Source organism: Mustela putorius, unplaced genomic scaffold (genome assembly GCF_011764305.1).
Source record: "Mustela putorius furo isolate JIRA1106 unplaced genomic scaffold, ASM1176430v1.1 tig00000281_pilon_pilon_pilon, whole genome shotgun sequence".
Taxonomy (NCBI): domain Eukaryota; kingdom Metazoa; phylum Chordata; class Mammalia; order Carnivora; family Mustelidae; genus Mustela; species Mustela putorius.
This window is the reverse complement of record NW_025421343.1, coordinates 22,542,800-22,566,171: the sequence shown is the minus strand read 5'-3', so window position 1 is coordinate 22,566,171 and position 23,372 is coordinate 22,542,800. Positions and strand designations below refer to the sequence as shown.

Here is a 23,372-nt window from a genome sequence, read left to right as displayed (position 1 = left end):
GGAGAGGAAGTTTCTTGTCTCCACTCCTGCACAGTTTGCTGCAGCACAGATGTGAGGCTTGGAGCTATGCTACCATGAGGTCAGCCAGGCTTTTGTTATACTTGAGCTGCTGAATTAAACCAACCATGCCTGGCCTTCTAGACCTTTTCCATGCAAGATGGCAGACTCCTGTCACATGTGGCTAATCTAATGGCAAGTTTGAACAGATGTGCTGTGAGTGTAAAGTACACCCCAGATTTTAAAGATTTAGTATAAAAACCCAGTATAAAATATCTCAATAAATTCTTATACTGATTACATGTTGAAATTAAAACTTTTTAGCTGTATTACATTAAATAAAATTAAGATTAGTTTCACCTATTTTTTACATGTGGCTACTAGAAAAACAAATTACATATATGGCTCACATATTTTTATTGACTATGCTGCTTAAGACTTCATAGTTAGATGTGCCAATACTCATTAATGTTGGCATTTCTGCTTCTTGCTACCTTTCTACCAGATGCAAATGTTAAAATGAATTTTTAGTTCCTAAACAGATATTCCTCCTTAAATATTTCTGCAGAGATTCCAACAGTGAATATGTGAGACCTGAGAATAAAAGAATTCAGGCCCGTTACCTTTATTTTTTCCTTAATGGTAGTGGTAGAATCGGGGTGATTTTTGTTTATTTTCGCTCATCTACATTTCCTGGGAACATGCGTTTGTACAACAATTAGGAAGGTCCAACAACTCACTCACGGCTTCTGTCCCAAACCCTTCAGACCAGCCCATCCCGGGCTCCCCTCCCCATGCACTTTCCAGTCTCTCACTGAGCCTCTAGCTCTGGCCTCTGTCTAGCCTTGGTTGCTCTCCGTGTCCCACCGCCCCTCTCATCGTTCTTTCTTCCTGAGCACTGTCGTCCTCGTCCCCTGAAGGAATGCCCTCTACTTCACAGCACAAAGCCCCCCAGGGCCCACGCCTCACAGACAGGCCCACTAGCCCTTACCTGATGCGAAGCAGCCGCAAATCGGATCCAACCATCATCCAAGGACACAATAAACTCCCCTCTCTGAAGCTGCACACTCACTTGGCCTCCCCCGAACAGGACCAGTGGGTACACGGACACCACACTGCAGTCTCGAATGAACACCCGACTAGTTTTGATCTTTTCGTGGTACACCAGGTAGGGGCTGTCAAAGTGTCTGACCTGGAACAGAAAACCTCAGATGATGACACCGTCAGCAGGGGCGGGGGGACCTCCCCCTTTCCACAGACTGAAGCATCACCTGTCCGTGAACGACTCCCCCAGTTCTCTCCAGCTGGTACCTGTCCCCCAGCCGAGGCCAGGCTTCCACGCGCGACTGCCTTCTGGCGTCTCACCCTGGAGAGCTGATAAGCACCCCCCCCCCCCGACAGTACGCCCCTCCCGCTCAGGACACGATGCTCCCATTCGCCTCGCAGCTCACGTCCCACATTCGAAGCCATCCTCGACTATTCTTTCCCCTCCCTCCATCGAAATTATCCCGAGGTCCTGTCGGTTCTATTTTCTAAAAATATAAGGAACTGACATATTCTCCCCACTGCGACAGCGACCACCTCAGCTCCGAGCATTACCGACCCCCCCCCCCAGGACACCACTGTGGCTTCCTTTGCGCTCGCCAGCCTTCTGCTTTCCCTCTTCAGTCTCTTTCCCACCCAGCAGCCACCATGATCCTTTACAAAGGTACGCTCAGAACCGTCCGGGGACGAAGAAAACCTCCGATCCTTACCACGGCCTGTACAGGGCCCACAGGACCTGGCCCTGCCTGCTTGTCCCAACACAGCTGCTCTTCTGGCTCCTCACGTCCCACTCCGCCTGTCCTGGCCATTGGCCTGCGTCCCCCACCTCCCTGCCCCCCACCAGCACGCCAGTGTGCCTCCGACTTCATTTCCTCTGCTGGAATGTTCTCTCCTTAGATATCTCCATGGCTCGGCCTTCACTGCATTTAGGATCTGCTCAGTTGTTTTCTCCTCAGAGAGCTCTTCCCTGACCACTCAGCAAAATGGCCTCTCTCTGGTCACTCTCGACCTCTTATTCTGTTTTATTTCTCTTAGTAGCATTTGTCACTGACTTGAGATGATCTGTTTACTTGTTTCTTGCCTGTCTTCCTCAGCAGAACAGAAGCTCCCTGAGGATAGAGCCCTTGTCTAGTTCATCCACTGTCTTCCACAGCCCGCCACAGTGCCCGGCACAGAGGAGTCGCGAGTAGACACTGAACGGATGCATGAATAATTTGGATTCATTGCATGAATGCCATGGCAACCTTGGAAGAGGAGTGGAGCTAACTCAGACCTCTAGCTCCTAAGTACATGTGCGGCTGAGAGACCAGATGACCTCCCGGACCTCAAATTCTTCTGAGCTTTAAGGAGACCCTTTTCATGCTTTGCAGACATGTTACTCAGTAGTTGCAAGGGGCTGACCAGTCCTAACAATTCGAATTCTCTTCCTCCGTCCTCCTGTCCTCTTCTGTTCCACTCTCCTCGAAGTTTTATTGAGCATCTGCTTTCAGTTAGGCACCACGCTCGACATCGAGAATATAAAAATGCAGACATACAATTCCTGTCTTTAGGAATTTCACAATTCCACGAAGGAAATGTACCATAAACCGTAAAATAATGAGATAAACACAACAGTGGATAAAATGCACGATGGCAGAACCAGAAGTAAAAAGCAACTTTGAGGGAGAGCTGCTTCACGGAAGCTCAAAGGCTAGGAGCCTGCTGAGAATGAGAGGAAGTGTGTCCTTCCCGAGAAAGTGTGTCCAAAGTCATGGCACACAGAAGGACCTAGGGAGGAGCGGTGGGGGACATGGTACAGGAGGGGCCAGGCACGCAGGGTCCCAGGAGCATCTGCAGGAGATTCCACACAGGAAGAGTTCTAAGCCAGGGAATGACAGGACTGAATGTGTGTTTTTCAAAGTTAATTTTGGCAGCAGCACCCAGAGAAAGGACCAGAAGTCAGATCGTGCGTGTTAGCACTTTAGGCAGGAGACAGATGTTGGGGTTTGAACTGAGGAAGGGGCAGTGGGGAGAAAAGGAGTCGGCCCGTCCAAGAGTGTCGGAAGGTGCAACTGCTGGCACCCGCGGTCCAAAGGGACTGGAGTAAGGAGAAGAGTGGCAGGGACCCTGTGACCGCAGGGCTCTGACGGGGACGGTGCCGTTCACCGAGGCAGGGAAGAAAGGTAGAGAAGAGGGAAGTGGAAGATAATGAGTCTGAGGTGACTGGCAGGCATCCGGCTGATGAGCTCCAGCTGGAGAGCTCAGAAGCCCAGGCCTAAGACAGGGATCCGGGGCTCTGTGACAGCATGGAGGTGGCAGTCAGGATCACAGTGCCCTGATGGTTCGGGAAGAGTAAACTGGAACGTATGGAGAAAAGGAGGTCTACGGACAGAACCACAATTTCGGAGCGAAGGAAGAGGAACTAGTCAAAGAGGTGTCGGGGACGATGAGAGAGAGAGAAAGAAGAAAGTGGCATTTCAGGAGCAAAACCATATCAAAGATAGTTTCATGGGTGCCTGGGTGGCTCAGTTGTTAAGCATCTGTCTTCAGCTCGGGTCACGATCCCAGGGTCCTGGGATCGAGTCCCACATTGGGCTCCCTGCTCAGCGGGGAGCCTGCTTCTCCCTTTCCCACTCTCCCTGCTTGTGTTCCCTCTCTCACTGTCTCTCTCTCTCTCTCTGCCAAATAAATAAATAAATAAATAATCTTTAAAAAAAAAAAAAAAAAAGATGGTTTCAGGACAGGAGGTTAGTGCTGTCTAATACTATGCAAGAGTCAAGTTTGATGAGGACCAGGGGGAAAGGGTGTGTTCTCTGGGTTTGACGACTAGGAAGCCACGTGTAACCTCTGGTGAGTTGAGCGGAGCCGCAGGAGCGCAGCCCGGCAGCGGCAGGAGGAAGCAGCACCCAGGAGGCGCCATCGGCAAGTACAGGCTGTTCCCTTTTAAGACACACATTTAGTGATTCAGTTACAGCCTGACTTCTTAAGAAATGACTGCTGCAGAGAAACAATTTTACATCTGAAAGCAGCTTTGAGCAGTTTTTCAGTATCCAGTAGAATTTTCTTAAAATGGAAATAGTCTTTCCCCAAACAGTCCAATTTCTAGTCTGTTCATGCTTATTCAACCTTCCCCAGAGAGTGCTGCTCTCTGTAAGGCCTGCCGTGTGTAAATGCAGGTGTACCCCACCACTCCGACCTGATAGTTCACCGATGAAGGGTGGATGTGCACATAGCCATCGTTCTTGGTGACAAACTTCAGCTCCTCTGATTTGGGCTGCATTCTGACAGCTCCGGTACTGGTCTTCTGAAATTTCCCTTCTGGGCTTTTCACCTAAACAACAGGTATATTTGGCGGGGGCTGGGGGCGGGGATAATTATACACAAACACACGCATGCACGTATGCATGCACGCACACACACACACACACACACACATTTCTTTCCATGAAAGTTATTAGGAAAGAAGAAAATAATGATATCCTATAATCACACAATTAAGAGATAATTAGCACTATATTTGATAAATATTTTAGTCTTCAGTCCTAGATTTGTTTATATACAGAAACAAAGAAACTATAAATGTATGACATAAATAAAAATATACACACATTGAAACTAATGTAGGATCATTTTCTCCAATCTACTTTTTAAACTTAATATATTGAGAACATCTTTCCATGTTGTTAAATATTTTCTTAAAACACAATTCTAAATGGCTAACCTAGTTAAAAGATCTAAAATAATTTAACTAATAAATTCCCTCTTATTGGTACTTCAGACTGCAATTATAAACAGAGCTAGAATGAACATTTGCTTTGCTGTACCTTTATGCATATCTGTAATTATTTCCTAACAAATAAGTTCTCAGAAATGAAATCTAGAATGGGTGTATCAATTTGTACTCCCACTAAGAGTGACAGGATTCAGTATTATAATTTTTAAAAACTGGTGTCACATCATAATCACCCAAAGCCCATAGTTTACCTTAGGGTTCGCTCTTGGTCGTGTATATTCTATGGGTTTGTGTAAATGTAAATGATGTGCACCTATTACAATGGTATCATACAGGTCTTTTCATTGCCCTGAAAGTTTATGCTCTGCCTGCTTTACTCTTCCCAGTCCTTGGTTTTGCTTTTTTTCCCCTCTATCTCCATACTTTTGTTTCTAATGGTTTTTTAAAATAAATTTCAAATGGCTTGAAAAGCATGCAAGTACTGAATTTCTGTGCCAGAAATTCATCAGCAGATGTCAACCAAGCATTTAACAAAATGTTAAATGAGAAACAATTTAGCACTCAGAAAAACTCTTAGTCTTTCTAGGTTTGGCAAGGACTGGATAATTAAAACTTAGGTAAAAGTCCAATAGCACATAGAGGAGGATATTCCAGAAGGCTGGCCATAGGTGGTCCCACGGCAGAGCCCTGGCTTGTTTGATTTTGTTCTCATCTAACTGCAGTCCTGAGCAGAGGCCAGAGGAGAAACTGTAGTAGAACCAAACTTCTGTCTAATATAGAAGGCTAGTTATGCACAGGTTACCCGGCTGGGTGACATTTATGACCCATTCAAATTTTTAGAACATCATAATATGTCAGAAGGATTAAAAAGGCACCTCATTTTATAAAATAAATGTGTTCTTGAACAATATATCTGAACAGATTTGGGGAACTGAAGGACTGGAAATGCATACAAAGTTTAAAAGGCTCTGTGTGTCTTTGTAGGCATCTCTTTAACACAGTAAACGTGTATGTCTTAGCTTATGTCCCTTGGCCAGAGATCAAACAAGAAGTGGGATAACCTAGGAAAAATGTTTTGTTACCTGCACTACATTTGGATAAAGAGCAGCACACAGCATTGCTGATATCAGCTTGGGGTTCTCAGCATTTGAGTTTGCCTACAAGAGAAAGACAGCATTGATCTTATAAGTAATGTGGCTACTTCTGTTTGTACCTTGGAATTTACCATTGTATTTCATTTGCTTTCGGTCTTAAAACAAAACTAAAATACCTAATTTCTGTATTTTTGCTAGAAAAATTCCTTCTTTCTAAGTGAAAAGTAAGACTACTGGAACATAGTCACATAGGACGCACTCCAAGAAGCCCACAGTAACTCTGGGTCTCTGCAAAGCAGTGACAAAGCCAGTGTGCCCAAGGCTCAGGGGACATACTCTGGCTCTAGCTCGTGACATGCTCATGATCTGCAGAAAGTACTAACTGCACTGGGAACAGCGCGGCATCACGTTCATCTGGAAGAGGCATTCTTCCTGTGGTCATATAAAAAAACTATCCTCGGTTGGAAAAAGGTGGGTGTGGTTTAAGAAGACATTATTAAAACATATATTCCACCTCTTACAGGCTTATCAAGAACCGGTGTGAGGACACCTGGTGGTGCCGTCGGTTAAGCATCCGACTCGGTTTCAGCTCAGGTCGTGGTTTCAGCTCAGGTCGTGGTTTCAGGGTGGTGGGATCGAGCCCCACGACAGGCTCCGCGCTCAGCCTGAAGTCTTCTTGAGTTTCTCTAACTCTCTCCCTCTACCCCTCCCGCTTCCATGCTCCTGCTCCTGCTCTTTCTATCAAATAAATAAGTAAATAAATCTTAAACACCAAAAAAAAAAAAAAAAAAAAAAGGTGTGAAATTAAAAAAAAAAAAAGTAGCAAAAATTAACAGAAAAAGCTTCCTGTTACCTGAGACTTATTTGTGGAAAGAAAATCAAGAATGGCATCAAGCCCACTGCTCAGAGTGCTTAAATGAAAAATTAAGTGAGTTAATATACTATCCGTGTACTAATTAAAGATAAATAAAAGAACTAACTACACATTTGTTACCTCTTCTCCTGTGGCGTCCAAGATACCGTCTCCTCCTTGGGCTCTTTTCTCAATTTCCCTTGCTCTGAGTCCCTCCTTGACAAAGCCTATATCTGATAACAGTTCAGTGAATTGTCGTTTGAGGCTGGCCATTTCCTGAAAGAAGTGGGAAAAAAAAAACCTTTTTTTTCCCCCTTAAAAACTCATTAATTGGATTTGGGGTAGGTCTGACTTTTCCGGCAATTCTTAGGACACCAAAAAAACACAGTTTACTTTGGACCCCCAACTAAGGGTGCTGTGACATTGTCTAGTTTTTCCTACTTACATTTCTGCTCTGGTCCCCTTAGCTTCTCCCTGGAGCCTAGAGTGGTTAGTGCTCTTTCTCAATGGATGCAGAACACCCAGTTCAGAACTTACTATTACCTTGTGATCTCTCTGGCTCACATCTTTTCCTAGGAATAAGGACATTATTATGTGGTTTGGATTTGGATCACATAATACCACTTTGTGTAGCTGAGCACAAGTGTGAAAAAGAAATGAACAGAACTCTTTCTCTTCTGGCCACACTTCAGAGTATCAGAAGATAGGGAAGGAGGTAAGGACAGTCAAAGGAACTGTGAGCCATGCAATACTCTCCTGTCTCTTGATGACAGCTTAAGTATTTTCTTGAAATGCCTCAAGTATACATGGATAACATGGCAAAATATAGCTAGGACTTCTCTATTATGGTAAGATTTTCGTTGATAAATCTTACTCTCTTTAGTGAGAAGAGGGAACTCTAATGAACCTTTCAGATCACAGCAAAATGCACATACATCCTGAAGAAAATGAATACATTTCACAGGAAATGTAATTTGAAGGAAATATCATTTTACACTTAAATATTAATAACTTTAGGACATATCTGTGACTGCACCTTCCACATAATATACCCTCCAGACCGGGGGTTCTCAAGCCTGGCTGCATACTAGAATCCCTTGGTGCACCCAATGACGGCAATACAGAGATGTTCAGGCCCCATTCACAGAGATCCAGGTGTAATGCCTTGGGGGGGAACTGGGCATTTTTATTCATTTATTTTGTCAAGCCTCCTCAGATAAATCTAATGTGCATCCAGGACTGAAAGTTATTGTTTTGGTGTCCTTAGGACAAAGCTAGAGCCTGTGTCCTCTCGTGATGCCTCAGGGTAGTACACCTCAAGGCAGACGAGAATGAAGGCCAAGAGCAGGATTTGAAGTCTTATTTCATTTTAGTAACCACATTCATTCACTTCTGCACTTCTTCTATCAATCTTGACTGAGTGACAACTCTGTGCTAAACATTGTTCTGAGCACTCGGGCTACATTGTCAAAGAAAATGGCAAGATCTCTGCTCTGAGGGAGCTTCTGGGATAGACAGATAAATAAAAAAATAAATGTCAGGTAGTGGTAAGCACTAAGGACATTAATTTTGTGTTCTACTCCAGGACATCTTTTAATATGAAATCAAAGTCCTTCCCCTTACCCAGCCTGAAAATCTCTGAGGAAAACAGATGCTTTGTAAAGATGGGTACCGCCAGTATTCTGGCTTCTTCTACCACTTTGGAAGGCACCTACAATACTGTCACAACAGAGGACAGAGCCCTCTTCACTATGGCCCAGAAGATAAGAAACCTGCTTTTTTTTGCACTCATTATTGACATCTCAGCCTCTGACAGACATAAGGAAAATGAATAAAACCTGGTTCAGTACTCATTCTCTGGTTTTGTGGAGAAAGTAAGGAGTTTGGTGATGGTCACAGACTGCTCTGAGAATATGATGGTCCCTCTTTCCAAAGTAAAGCACATATGTATAAGCATATGATTTTGCATATAATTTCAGGGGTTTATAGATCTAGGTTAAGAATGCTTGGTAGAGGGACGCCTGGGTGGCTCAGTGGCTTAAAGCCTCTGCCTTTGGCTCAGGTCATGATCCCAGGGTTCTGGGATCGAGCCCTGCATCGGGCTCTCTGCTCAGCAGGGAGCCTGCTTCCTCCTCTCTCTCTGCCTGCTTCTCTGCCTAGTTGTGATCTCTGTCTCTCAAATAAATAAATAAAAATCTTAAAAAAAAAAAAAAAAGAATGGTTGGTAGAATTCCTAAAAAAACTGACTTCTGGTGAGCAGTCTGTATTCTTCTATCCTCCACATAAGTAAACACCAATTCACTGAAAAGAGGAAAAGTGGGTCAGTTGAAAGGTTCAGTGCAGAAGGCCTCATGTCAGAGGATGTAAAACAGGAGTGTGTTTTATACAACAGCTGATAAAGCCAAGCATATTCCAGAAATGACACTTTTAATGTTGAAGCAGGACAAGGGAGACAAAGTTGCAACACCCTCTGGTGTGTGTCTATAACAGAAAATGAACAAAAACAAACCCGCACAGAAACAACTCACCTGAAGAACTCTTCCAGACAAGAAGTTCTGTCTGCAGTAATTGTAACTTGCACGCATTCCTTCTTTTGTACTTAGCTGCCATCCCTAAATTTGGAAGAAAATAAAAGTGAACTGACCCTTTAAGTGCCAATTCTGGTCATACACCTCAGCTATTAAGTTGTGTGTATGTGTGTACACACACACACACATATATATGTATATGTATACATATACATAGTTATATGTATATATAAATATACAGTTATATGTATATATATCTATATATAACTTAATAGCTGAGATGTATGATCAGAATATATATTATATATAATTATATATTTTATTTATAATATATAATTTCTTTATATAACAAAATGTTACATATTTTATAGTATGCAATATAATTATATATATATATATATAAAATAGTTGAGGTGTATGACCAGAATATATATATATTATATGTATCATATATATATATACTTACCTTATATGCTCGTAGAAGAGCCAGATAGTCACTGTTTGCATATGCAAATTCTAGCTTTTTCTGGTTAGCTTCTTCCTTTTTATCCCAGGGAGACACCTAAATGAGGAAAACCAGGTTTGAAGAGCATATTTTACTGAGGCCTTTCTTTCTTTTTTTCTTGAAGATATTATTTTTAAATAATCTCTACACCCAATGTGGGGTTTGAAGAACTTACAACTCCAAGATGAAGAGTTACATGCTATACGGACTGAGCCAGCCAGGCGCCTCATGAATTTTGACAAGAATGCCAAGACCATTCAATGGAGAAAGAATAGTCTTTTCAGCAAATGGTACTGGGATGCTTGAATAGTCATAAGCAAAAGAATGAAGTTGGATTCTTATCTCATGCCATTTACAAAAATTAACTCGAAATAGACCAAAGACCATAAAGTAAGAGCAAAAACTGTAAGACTCCTATGGAGCACCCGGGTGGCTCAGTTGGTTAAGCATCCTATTCTTGATTTCAGCTCAGGTCACAATCTCAGGGTTGTGAGATCGAGCCCCACGACAGGCTCCGCGCTGAGCGTGGAGTCTGCTTAAGATTCTCCCTCTCCCTCTGCTGCTACCCACTGCTAAAAAATAAGGAAAAATGAAACTATAAGCCTTAGAAAAAAAAACACAGGGATAAATGGGATAAATCTTCATAACTTTGGATCTGGCAGTGGATTTTTTTTTTAGTGTAGTTGACCCACAGTGTTATATTAGTTTTAGGTATACAACATAGCGATTTGACAAGTCAATCACTGATACCTTATGCTATGCTCACCGCAAATGTAGCTACCGCCTATCATCATACAACGCTGTTACAATATTGTTGACTATAGTCTTTGTGCTGTGCCTTTTATTCCCATGACTTATTCTGTAACTGGAAGCCTATATCTTCCACTCCCCTTCAGCTATTTTGGCAATGGAGTCTTTTTTTGGTATTTTTTTTTTTTTTTGGATTCTTAACTATGACAATGGGAGCTCAAGGAACAAAAAACTGGATAAATTGGACTTCATCAAAGTTAAAAACTTCTGTGTTTCAAAGGACATATTAAGAAAGTGAAAAAAGTAACCCACAGAATGGGAGAAGATACATGCAAATCATATTTCTCTCTAACCTGTTTCCGGAATATATAAACAACCCTTACAAATCAATAATAAAAACATGAATAACCCAATTTAAAAAATGGGCAAAGACTCTGACTAGACATTCCTTGCAAGAAGATATACAAATGGCAAACAGGCAAATGAAAAGATGCTTACTATCATTAGCCATTAGAGAAACACAAGTTGAAACTACAAATTCACACCCCCAGGATGATTATAGTTAAAAAAGCCAGATAATAACAAGTGTTGGTGAAGATGGGGAGGAATTGCAACCCTGGCTGGTGGAATGTACTGTGCAGCTCCTCTGGGAAAAGAACTGGAAGTTCTTCAGAAAGTTCAATATAGAGTTACCATTTGACCTAGTAATTTTACTCCTAGGTATGTACCCAAGACCAATAAAAACGTATGTCTACGTTGTACATGAGCATTTACCAGCAGATGTCCATCCAGTGCGGATAGATAAACAATATGGGGCACGTCCATACGTAGGAATATTATTTGGCAAAGAACGAAGTACTGGTTATGCTACAACACAGATGCACCTTAGAAGCATTATTCTAAGTGAAGAATCCAGTCACAAAAGACCATGTATTATTTCGTTAATATGAAACATCTGGAAGAGGTAAATCTACAAAGACAGAAAGCCAGCGGGTGGTCACCCAGGGCTACAGAGAATGAGGTATTAGAGGGGGAAAGGGGAATGACTGCTAACGGGTTTCTTTATGAAGTAATAAAAATGTTCTAAAACTGACCATGATGAGGACCACATAAACTAAAAACTACTGGAGGTATAACTTAAATGGGCAAATTGTATTTTAAGAAAGCTGTTAAAAAAAAAAAAGCAGTCCAATGTATTTACTGCCTTTTAAAGTCATGCTGGGGCACTTTTGCTTGCTTGCATTTTCTGATTTTTCTTTAATGTGCAAGGTTGGAGCAGATACAATAAAATGCCCATTTAGATTCTTTCGGTAAATTGGATCTTCAGTTCTTAATCTTTATTTGGGGCATGGATTTCTTTAAGGATCAGACAAAAGTTATAGACATTGTGACCTAAGACTTCCCATCTATCGTCCTCACAAGAAAACATGTGGGGAGGCTCACATAACCCTGAAGCCCCCATGGTCCCCTTAGAGACCCGTGGACTCCAGTTTAGATGAATGGTGTTTACTTACAAAAGGAGACTTAAAAGCCAAACTGGCAGCAATGGTGAGGGCAGGATCCAGACAGCGGAAGATAGACCCAAACAGCATCAGTTTGCCGATTCTCACATCCACGGGCAGAGAGGCCAAGTGATACCCTAGGGGGGTCAGCTTTTCATCTGGAGTTAATGCTCCTAAGTCTCGTAATCGTATTTTTGAGGCGCGGAGAGAGTCAGTGTGCGGCGGCTCAATGAGCCGAGAGAACACAGACTGGAGATTGTGAGTGCTAAACATCTCTAAAATTTTAATTCTACAAAAAGAAAACAAAATAGTAATTTGTCCATTTTATTTCTGGAGAGATGACACAGAGGAGTAAGCTGCTTTCTTGAACAAAAATAGTTGATAATTTCCCAGACATATGCTTTCATAAGCTGACAATGCTAGTTTAAATACATTTTCTTTGTCTTTTTTTTTTTTTGCGGGGGGTGGGTGGTGGCTAGGGGGAGGGAGAGAGAGAATCTTAAGCAGAGTTTGAGCTGAGCATAGAGCCCGAAGTGGAGCTCGATCTTCCCAACCTGAGATCATGACTTAAGCCAAAATAAAGAGTTGGGACACCCAACCGACTGAGCCACCCAGGTGCCCCTGAGCTGTTTTTAAATCATATATACTATGTGATTATATTTTCCCCTTTTTCATCCTCCCTCATGGGTCATTCAACTTTCAAAGATTTCTCGAATCCCTTTGCTCCTCTTCATTTGCACCGTTACTACCTTAGTTCAAGACAACTGCTTGCCCAACTTCTCAAGACCTGACTGTGGACACTTCAAAGTGAGGCCTGGGTCTTGTATCCTATCTCTAGTGCTTAGCTCAACCCCTGGCAAATGGAAGGCTTTCAAAATATACCTGCTGGATAAAAGGAGAGCTATAACATCTTTGTATAAGTAACTCTTTTTGCTTTGGGTTATTATTTATGGGCATACTCCCTCAAAGCAGTGCCTGGGTCAGAGGACAGGGATAGTGTGAGTTCTTACATAATGCCAACCACATTTCAACCACCAAATGTTGCCCAGCTTCAGTAAGAGTTCGATCATTCATTTAATAAATCCCATTTTATGGTATTTGTTCTTCTTTGTTCATCGGGTAAATGAGGGTGTTTTTCAAGTTGTTTTTGTTCACTTCACCCTGATAATGAGGCTGTAGATTTTTTTTTTTTTTAACCTTTGATGATTTAATATTGGTGTTGCCCCTAGCAGAAATTTCTTGATCAGTTAGATTACTTTCCTGAGTTACAAATGTATTCCTAAGCTCTACTTTAGGGCCATTCTTTGCAATGTAAGAGATCTTCATGTGCAGAAAGTTACAGTGAATGGTACAGATAACACTGAAGAGCTCTTCCTTTGCAAATGAGTGAGTTCATCCATGTCCACTCTCAGCAAAATGTTCTAAGAAGAACACACGGGACTTAGGGTGAGAAACATGTGGACCTTCCGGAAGCCAGAACATAAAGATCAAGGTGTACCTCAGACATAGCTGCTCCAACGGCACTCTTTGAATCTCTGGAAGCTGTTGCTTTAACAGCTGGTGATTGAAGTGATGGCTGGTGAATAAGTGGAAGCAGACCCCAGAGGCAACACGGCCTGCTCGACCTTTCCTCTGCAGAGCATTGGCTTGAGAGACGAAAGTATCTTCTAGGCTCTCCATCCCTTTGCTGGCATCATATCTACAGAGGAAAAGAAAATGGAAAAAGGAACTATTTTATAAAAACATCCTACTGAGCATGGACAGAACAGATGCACCACCTTACTTCCACCGCAAGACACAGGTCCTGTGTGTTCTTGGATATTCCACAACCTTTTCTTTTTTTCTTTTTCTTTTTTATATTTATTTGGCAAATAAAAACTATATACTTATGGTGCACAATATGATGTTTCACGGGTACACTGTGAAATGGTTACGACAATCAAACTAATGAACACAGCCATCACCACCTAGATCACCTCTTTTTCATTCAAGCATATGGAAAGCATATGAAAAAAAGTGAGAGGAAAAAGAACTACTTCCACGGTAAAACCTGAAAATTTCCACCACGTGTGACTCTGAGACTACGGTCCTGGTACAGATCATTCAGATATACCCACAGTTTTCATAAAACATTTTTTCAAATGGCAATCCGTGTAGCTCAAGAGCATCGGTCATTGCCACATCAGCCTCACCGAGACATCTTTATCCCTCCTCTTACAGTGCCAAAGGAAAATACCTCTTCTCTTTCATTTTCCCGGAATCGATGACATAGACAACATCGTCGATGGTTATGGATGTCTCTGCAATGTTGGTGGAAATGATGATCTTGGTTACACCGGCAGGGGGTTTTACGAACACCGCCTGCTGCTCTTCACTGGATAAAGATGAATGAAGTGGGTGCACCACGCATCTGAAAGAAGACAGAAGCACATTTAGTGTTCTAGCACACAAGGCTGAAACTGGATTAATGGTGGGTGAATTTCTATTAAAATTAACAATTGGCCTCCAAGTGTCAGCAGCTTCTCTACAACCTGCACTCAGGGCCCAGCTCCTCTAAATGGGAAGGTTCCTTATGAGCCTTACAAAACATGTACGCAGGACTATGAACTAGAAACCCTACACCACCTTGGGAAGAACTGGAGTATAACTCAGTAGTATAGTCGAGGACTATATAGTTGATATTGTACGAGTAACAAGCCTAGAGCACATTAACAGTAGAGAATTATTTTTCCTGTCTTGAAATCAGAGAATGAGAGGCAGAGACAGTGACTTATGCTAAGAGACTTCCTCCTTATGCTTCTAGGGAGCGTTCCTCTCTTCAGTACTTGTCCCCTTAGATATGAAAATGCACATCTGGCTACTGGAAAAGAAGCTGTTAACAAATTCCTTTTTTCTCAAATGGCAGCATTTCTTTGTTGTTACTTACACTGGCTTCTCCCATCCCCTGTATGTGGCAACTGAAATTACATGCAATTTTGCTGAGTCACTACGCTAAGTGAAGAGAAATATTTTTATTAAATGGAATGATTGATTCCCCGGAACAAATCGGTTTGCCTCCTTCCAGCTGACATACACAAACATATGCTTGAGGAGTGACACCAGGGTCTAAGGAGCGTGATGGCTATCAGAGATGGTTCTGGTTATTTGTCTTTGCATGTAACTGCAACAGATGCTAAAGGATCTGGAAAGCAATGAACTTACCGATGACTGCGTCTGTTGTTGAAGAGAGAATTAGACTGTAGCTGTTCATACAGCATTTTTATTTCTGCTAGTCCCGGTAAAAATACAAGTATGGCACCTGGGTACATAAAAACAATCAATGTGATAGATGCAGAAAAGGGAAAATAAGTATGGACTACAGAGCTATTTTAAATTAAAAAAAAAAAATAATAATCTGAGATTTTTCCACTGTCAATTTTCTTTGTAAAGTCCCCAGGGATTTAAATGGATAGCAGTGTTTTTCATATATTTTTTGACTTAATTCCAAAATGAATGGGGTATTATTATATTTCTACAAGAGGAAAAACTGAAGTGCGGAAAAATGTAATACCTTAAGTTATACAAGAATCATGAGCAAAGCTCTTTAAACATACTTCTTCAGTGCACTGGCTACTGACATTGTTTCTATAGGAAGAGTTATCCTTCTAATCTTGTAAGACAGGAAGACTCTTCTATTAGTAAATAAAATCCATAAGCATTTTACTGGAAATGAGAAAAAGAAAATATAATTGGCTAGCCACCCTGAAAACCTAAATTCAGTTTTATATGTTGGAGAGTCAGCACAGTAACTAACCATGCCATGTTAACATTTATGGGCTTTTAAATTTTACATTAAAGAAAATAAGCAGTGATAACTAATTATAGGATATTTCTGTGCCAAGAGTGGACACTCAACAAGCCACGTTCTTTTGTGCTTTATCCCGAGAGGAGATCTTCACTAGCTCCTCCCTTAATCCCACAAATATTTATTGGGTGCCTGTGTCAGCTCTGTGCTAGGTTCAATGAAATATAAACCAAAGATCAGTCCACAAGGAACAAAGACCTATTATTTATCATAGTTATTTTCCTCACTAAGTAAATAAGGAAACTAAATTATTTAAAAAATGGAACCCTGAAGGAGGCAAAAGATACGTTTGAGGGTTAGTTTCAACACTTCCTAATATATAAAGCATGTTTACATACACTTTCTCATTTGATTCTCACAACTACCCATTAAGATTATTAGTACCTTCTTCAAAGTGACTCAGGACCTTGGCCAGGCGACAGAGTTAAGAGCGGGGCTTGGACATGAACCTAAGGTTTCGGGCAACAGACCATGTTCTTTCCATTACACATTTCATGTTCCTCTCTATTAAAATACCAAATTTAAGAGTGGTAAAATTGGCTCAGGTCACCAGCCCCGCGATAGGCTCTGTGCTCAGCAGGAGTCTGCTTAAGTTTTTCTCTCCCTCTGTCCAACCCCCACCCTCCTCATGCTCTCTCTTTAAAATAAATAATTTTTTTTTTTAGATTTTATTTATTTATTTGAGATGCTCCATGTCACAACCCCGACATCATGATCTGAGCCAAAACTAAGAGTCAGTCACTTAACTGACGGTGCCACCCAGGCAAGCCATAAATAAATTAAACATTAAAAAAAAGAAAAGGGTGGTAAAATAATCTATACAGATGAGAAAAATCTTTTTGTCATGTTTTTATGTGTCTTCTGATCTGCTCTGCCCTTACAGCTTGGCCACCTGTATTGAGGAAACCCTTTTTTTTTTTTTTTTTAAATAAAGTAAGCTCTACACCCAACCTGGGGCTTGAATTCACAACCCCAAGATCAAGAGTCACATGCTCTACTGATTGAGCCAGCCAGGGGCCCCTATATCAGGGATATCTTTAATATTCACAAATCTATCAGAATCCCTACTCACTACATTTACTCTGCTTTGAATTCAGGTAATCTTTCTTTCTTTCTTTTTTATTAGTAAAGTGATAGAAGTTTATTAAGTGAAGATACAGAAAAAGTTCTCAAGAGTGAGGTAACCCTCACAGGGTTACCACAGGGTTGCCAATGAGGGCCTTTAGGGCTGGTCTCTTACAGAAAGCTAATCAGGGAACTTAAATCGTTTTAACATCTCTATTGATCACACCTTCAATGGCTTACTTCCTTTTTAGGGCCCCGTTATTCTTTTGTTGGTCACAGATAATTATCATAAAGATACCCACCCACACAACCCACCCTGTATGCCTAGGCCAGGGTGGTTGCCCAATGAATTCGTGTAAATTTCTAACAGTTCTTTTTGTCTGCTATGCCTGATGTTTCTCAACAATCCCCTTTACCTTTGGGATGAAACAAGACATCCAGCCCAGTGACAGTGCATTAGCCAACACTTGACTACTTGCCAAGAAGTAGCAAACAGGGCACTTCAATCCCTTCATGTGGCTCCTACGTGTCTACAGAAAATATCATGTAATGACTATGGTCTAAGCAGAGGAGGGCGGCCATTCCCACTTCCTCAAAGCACTGCGTAGTGAGCGCATGACAGAATTGTTTGATCAACTTACGATCCCCCAACAATGGCTGCATCTATTCACGCAACGGATATTTACTCAGTACCTAAATATTCCAGGTGCCGTCCAGGGCTCTGAGCAACACAATGGTGCACGATAAATTCTTATTCTTAAGGAGTCTGCATTCTATTTAAGGAAACTGTCAGTAAGCAGAACTAAAATTCTGGGTATTGTGAAGTGCTATAATGAAAATGAAAATCACTTCTGGGTATCATGACGGTGTAAGGGGTGGGGGTGAGCGAACAGATAGGGTGGTCAGAGAAGACTTCCCTAAAGAGAAGATATTTGACAGAACCTGAGTGATGGGAAGGATTCAGTTATGAGAAGATTTGGGGGAGAAAGGACTACAAGTGAGGTTAAGGAGGCCACTGGGATGGGAAGACAGTGAGTAAGGGGAAAGGAGTGATTGCTCTGGGTCACGCAGCAGCAGCGGTAACAGTGAGCCTAGCAATAATATAATAATAATAATAATGACGATGCATGTTATAATTATAATGTTACCATTATTAGGGGTAGAATCTACTGGGCATTAACTATATGCCAGGCACTATACTAAGTGCTTTGCATATGGTTTCTTTCTTACTTTTTAAAAAAAGATTTTATTTTTAAGTAATCTCTACACCCAACATGTGGCTCAAACTCACAGTCCTGAGATCAAGAGTCACAAGCTCCATCGACTGAGACAGCCAGGTGCCCCCTATATATGGTTTCTTTTAATCCTAAAAACAGCTATATGTCAGAGGAATTATGATTCTCTTCATTTCACAGGCCAGAAAACTGAGGCAGAGCAAGGATAAGGACTTTATCTGAGACTAAATGTTTCTGAGTAGCAGAGCTGGAAGTTTATCAGACTCCAAACCCAGTTCTACTACCCACCCACCACCCCCCCGCACCCCCGGCCCTGTGACCTCCATGTACAGTGTCTTCATGGACTTCAAACACTCATCACCAGACTCCCATTTAGCCTGGAGTGCAGGGTTTACCATAGAGATTACCCAGGTCTTCTTTTCAGCTTTCTTCCTTTGGACTTTGTATTATTAACATCTTTTTGTTCAGAAGGAACCAAAAGAGTGCTGAACAAGAAGGAGTGGGTGGAGACACCTGGGTGGCTCAGTCAGTTAAACCACTGCCTTCAGCTCAGGTCATGATCCCAGGCTGCTGGGATCGAGTCCCATATCAGGCTCCTTGCTCAGTGGGGAGCCTGCTTCTCTCGCTGCCTCTTCCTGCCACTCTGCCTGCTTGTGCACTCTCTCTCTCCCTGACAAATAAATTAAGCTCTTTTTTTTTTTTTAAAGATTTTATTTATTTATTTGACAGACAGAGATCACAAGTAGGCAGAGAGGCAGGTAGAGAGAGAGAGAGAGAGAGAGAGAGAGGGAAGCAGGCTTCCTGTGGAGCAGGGAGCCCGATGCGGGGCTCGATCCCAGGCCCCTGAGATCATGACCCGAGCCGAAGGCAGCAGCCCAAACCACTGAGCCACCCAGGCGCCCCAATAAATTAAGCTCTTAAAATAAAACAAATTACGTGAATTGGGGGTGGAAAAGTGAGGGTGGGGGTGGGGGTGGGGGGGAGGACTCCAGGCAGGGAGGCTGCCCCACAGCACACACTATATCTCAGTGAGAGGGCTACTTTCCCTTTTGGCCATCAACACACAAAGGAAGACAAAATGAGTTTACCTGGAGGGTAGGAGTGCTTTCCATCTACAATCCACTCTAACAAGGCCTCTATTAATTCAAGATTAACCTTTTCGAAATCCATGATGGACATTGTTTTGATGACTGATTTGCTAACTCCTGAAAGAAAGGTAAAAATCAGCAGGATAATTATACCTTATTAAGGACAATGTTCCCTGTGAACTCGGTGAGTCTCTTGATTTAATGACACAGATGTTGTTCACATTTATGCACGGAAATGAATTGCTTTCTTCCAGTCTCTCAAAAAAATACATGCTGGCTAGGAGCACTTTTTGGTTGAACAGTGACTCAAAGAACATGCACCTGACCCTGCCGGAAAAACCCAGATCGGCCACGTTTTCCTTTCTTCCTTCCCCTCTTTAATCTGTCGCACATTTATTGACAATTTAAATCCTAGAAACAAAATTCAAAGTCAAGTACACTTTGGAAAGCCCTTCCAGAGTCAACCAAGTCATGAGTCAGATCAGACGGAAGTCCAGGTAACAGTGATTCAGGGAAATCGACGGACAAAGACCGCAGCTTTCACAAACACCCTCACCTCGGTGACTCTTAACCTTTAGGTTCCTTTGAAAAAAAAACAGAAGTGCTGGATCTTCCTGAAAAATACACGTGATTTTAATGGCTTCCCCAACAACCCCTGAAGTCCAGTCATAGACGTTCAGGTTAGGGTCTCCAGTCTCCTCCTAATGTATCTGAGGCCCCAGTGAAAGATGCAGTTCTTTGGGCTGCACTGTGCGCCTAAGCTCTCTTGAAAACAAACAGCATAGTCTTGGGAAGGCTAACTCCTCCAAGACTGCTGGCCTTTCTTCTCGGGGCCTATTAATAGCCCATCGCCCTGAATCTAGTCTAAATGGGACAAAACAGCTGCAGGTGATATGAAGGAAAGGAAGCTTCCTATACTATGCTGAAAAGTTTGAAGAGTGGCAAAAGCAGTTTTAAATAATGTTGTTCTGGCAGTATGAACCCTACATTGGTCAAACATGAAAAGAGGTGGGACACCTGGGTGGTTTGGTTGGTGAAGGGGCTGCCTTCTGCTTAGGTCATGATCCCGAGGTAATGGGATCGAGTCCCACATCGGGCTCCTTGCTCAGCCGGGAGCCTGCTTCTTCCTCTACCTGCTCTGCCTGTTCTGACTGCCGCTTCCCCTGCTTGTGTTCTCTCTCTCTCTGACAAATAAAACCTTAAAAACAATAACAACAAAAACCAAAAAAAAAAAAAAGCAACCCAAAAAATAAAAAAGAAAGGATGTGGTTGGGTGTGGAGGACAGAGAAGGAATCATTTTTATATGTCAAGATTCCAAAAAGCAGACTTTTCAAAAAGGAGAAAGGATTAGCTACCAGAGAAAAAAGAAGTAAAAATAATTTTTTCTTTTTTTTTTAAAAGATTTTATTTATTTACTTGACAGAGAGAAATCACAAGTAGACGGAGAGGCAGGCAGAGAGAGAGAGGGAAGCAGGCTCCCTGCTGAGCAGAGAGCCCGATATGGGACTCGATCCCAGGACCCTGAGATCATGACCCGAGCCGAAGGCAGCGGCTTAACCCACTGAGCCACCCAGGCGCCCAGTAAAAATAATTTTTTAAGAACTTTTTAATAGTTTGGTGGTTTTTGTTAATCAATTACACTTAAAAGGACTGATTATTATTATTTAACTAGAAATAGTTTTAAAAATTAAGCTCAGAAACATTATTTAATTTTCTGAAAAGTGAGAGAGCCTTGAGATCAACTACATCTGTCTTTTTGATACAGGGAAAGGGAGAAGCCCACCACCACACAGAAGCCAGTGGTAGAGCCAGGGTTCTTGACCCCAAATATTCCATCCTCCTCCTTCAGAAAGAAGTTCTCGGAAGTACTTTTTGAACTTTGGTAAACTGTGTGCTTGAAATTAGAAAGGCCTGGCTTAGATCCAGGCATAATTTATTTTATTTATTTTTAAAAGATTTATTTATTTTAGGGGTGCCTGGGTGGCTCAGTGGGTTGAACCTCTGCCTTCAGCTTGGGTCATGATCTCAGGGTCCTGGGATCGAGCCCTGCATTGGGCTCTCTGCTCAGCATGGGGCCTGCTTCCTCTACTCTCTCTGCCTGCCTCTCTGCCTACTTGTGATCTCTGTCTGTCAAATAAATAAATAAAATCTTTAAAAAAAAAAGATTTATTTATTTTAGAGCTAGAGAGCACAACGTGGGGGAGGGACAGAGGTAGAGGGAAAGAGAATCTCAAGCAGCCTCCACACTGAGCGTAGAGCCCGACAAGAGACTCAATCTTACAACCCTGAGATCATGACCTGAGCTGAAATCTGGAGTTGGATACTTAACAGACTGAGTTACTCAGGTGCCCCATCTAGTCACTATTTTTGAAGAAAATTCTGAAGTTTCTGAAATAATTCTGAAATAATTTAATAGAATAGGAAATGGGAATTATCAGCTGGTGTGATGTATAGATAGAACACAAACTTTTGACTCAGACATATTTCAATTAGAATCACAAATGTGCACTCAATAGCTGGGTGCTGTGCAGTGGATTTGTATTATCTCATTTAATTCCCTAAACAACTCCATTTTATTGCTACGGAAATGGGTATGGAGAGGGCAAAGAACTCGCTCAAGGAACTCCGCACGAGCGAGTTGAACCCGGCTCTATCCGATGCAAGTTCATGCTCTCAACCTTACTTCTCAGGATGTTGGGAAGGTTAAGTGAAATCATGTTTAGGAGCTACTCATATCTTCCTAAACAGCAGAATAACAGCTAATTCCCTAATTTCTGGATGATTGCCGTTCCCTATGTAGGACTGGGAATACAGTCTTCAGAGGAAGGAGAAAAAGAACACCCACTTGTCTCTTCTCCCATAGAAGCAGTAATAGGGGGTTAGAGGCTCTTACTCCTTGAAAGGTAAATACCCCCCCCCCCAAAAAAAGCCAAGAGGAATTGGGGTGGCAGTCCAGGGAAAAGAGTGGGAAGGGAAGCTGAGACCTGTCTCTAGTGTAGGCTTTAGGGAAGAAAACAGAAGTAGCAACCTTGGGGTTTCTTTGTGTTCAGCCCAGCTTATATGTACAGAAGACTATCCAGGAACAAAGAACAGTTAGATGGGGTCTGGCACCTAATAGGAGGAGGAAGGAGCACCTAACAACATACACACAAATGCTCAGCACGGGGTGCCCCACAAAGATGTTATTTGAAAAGCCCAAAAGTAATGCTAAAACTAGTGGATGAAATTTTGAGGCTATTATAGGATATTTAAATAGCCTCAAACATCTTTCCACAAATGACTTACTAACTATAAAGGGAACAAACAGTAACTACACACGGGAGACACCTAGCTGACATCACCTTAACCAAGTGATCAAAAATAATACCGTCAATAATAGGACAAACCGATGTCATATGCCTCCTGATATGATGTACCAAGAACGACTCAACATTGTTTCTGTGGTTTTCTTTTGTAAAAATTTAATTTATTTATTTGACAGAGAGAACACAAGTAGGCAGAGGCAGGCAGAGAGAGGAGGAAGCAGGCTCCCCGCTGAGCAGAGAGCCCGATGTGAGGCTCGATCCCAGGACTCTGGGATCACAACCTGAGCTAAAGGCAGCCACTTAACAGGCGCCCCTGTTTCTGTGGTTTTCTAACCAAAGATGAAACCCAACAGGTTAGGTTTTCTAATCTAAATTTAGTCAAAAGGAAACATTAGACAAAACCAAATGGAGGGACATTCTACAAAATAACTGGCCCAAACTCCAAAAAATGTCAAGATTTTAAAAGAAAAATACAGGCTGGGGAATTTTTCCAGATCAAAAGAAACTAAAAATACACAACAATGAATTTAATATGTAACTGTGGGTTGGATTCTGGACCAGAAAAAAAAAATAGCAATGAAGAACATTTTTTTGATAACTGACAAAATTAGAATATTGACTATGTATTAAATAATAGCATTATATCAGTTAAATATCTTCATTTTGATCATGTCCAGTGCTTACGCTTTTAAGAAATACATATTAAGAGCATCTGGATGGCTCAGTCGTTAAGCATCTGCCTTTGGCTCAGGTCATGATCCCAGAGTCCTGGGATTGAGCCCTACATCGGGCTCCCTGCTCGATGGGAAGCCTGTTTCTCCCTCTTCCATTCCCCCTGCTTGTGTTCCC

The 23,372-nt window shown here is 42.0% G+C and overlaps 1 protein-coding gene across 6 annotated transcripts in view; it reads right to left on the bottom strand.

Annotated features, from left to right (window-relative positions):
* DHX57 (DExH-box helicase 57) overlaps positions 1-23,372 on the bottom strand; it is a 56,944-nt gene that overhangs the window by 4,627 nt on the left and 28,945 nt on the right. For all 6 annotated transcript variants that reach the window (XM_004765517.3, XM_004765515.3, XM_004765518.3 and 3 more), the window contains 11 exons: positions 19,218-19,334; positions 15,187-15,283; positions 14,222-14,395; positions 13,484-13,684; positions 11,998-12,274; positions 9,695-9,790; positions 9,229-9,312; positions 6,842-6,976; positions 5,836-5,910; positions 4,217-4,351; positions 989-1,189 (listed from right to left, as the gene is read on the bottom strand). In XM_004765517.3, coding sequence (XP_004765574.1) covers positions 989-1,189; positions 4,217-4,351; positions 5,836-5,910; positions 6,842-6,976; positions 9,229-9,312; positions 9,695-9,790; positions 11,998-12,274; positions 13,484-13,684; positions 14,222-14,395; positions 15,187-15,283; positions 19,218-19,334 — 1,592 coding nt within the window. The remainder of the gene's footprint in view (positions 1-988; positions 1,190-4,216; positions 4,352-5,835; positions 5,911-6,841; positions 6,977-9,228; positions 9,313-9,694; positions 9,791-11,997; positions 12,275-13,483; positions 13,685-14,221; positions 14,396-15,186; positions 15,284-19,217; positions 19,335-23,372) is intronic.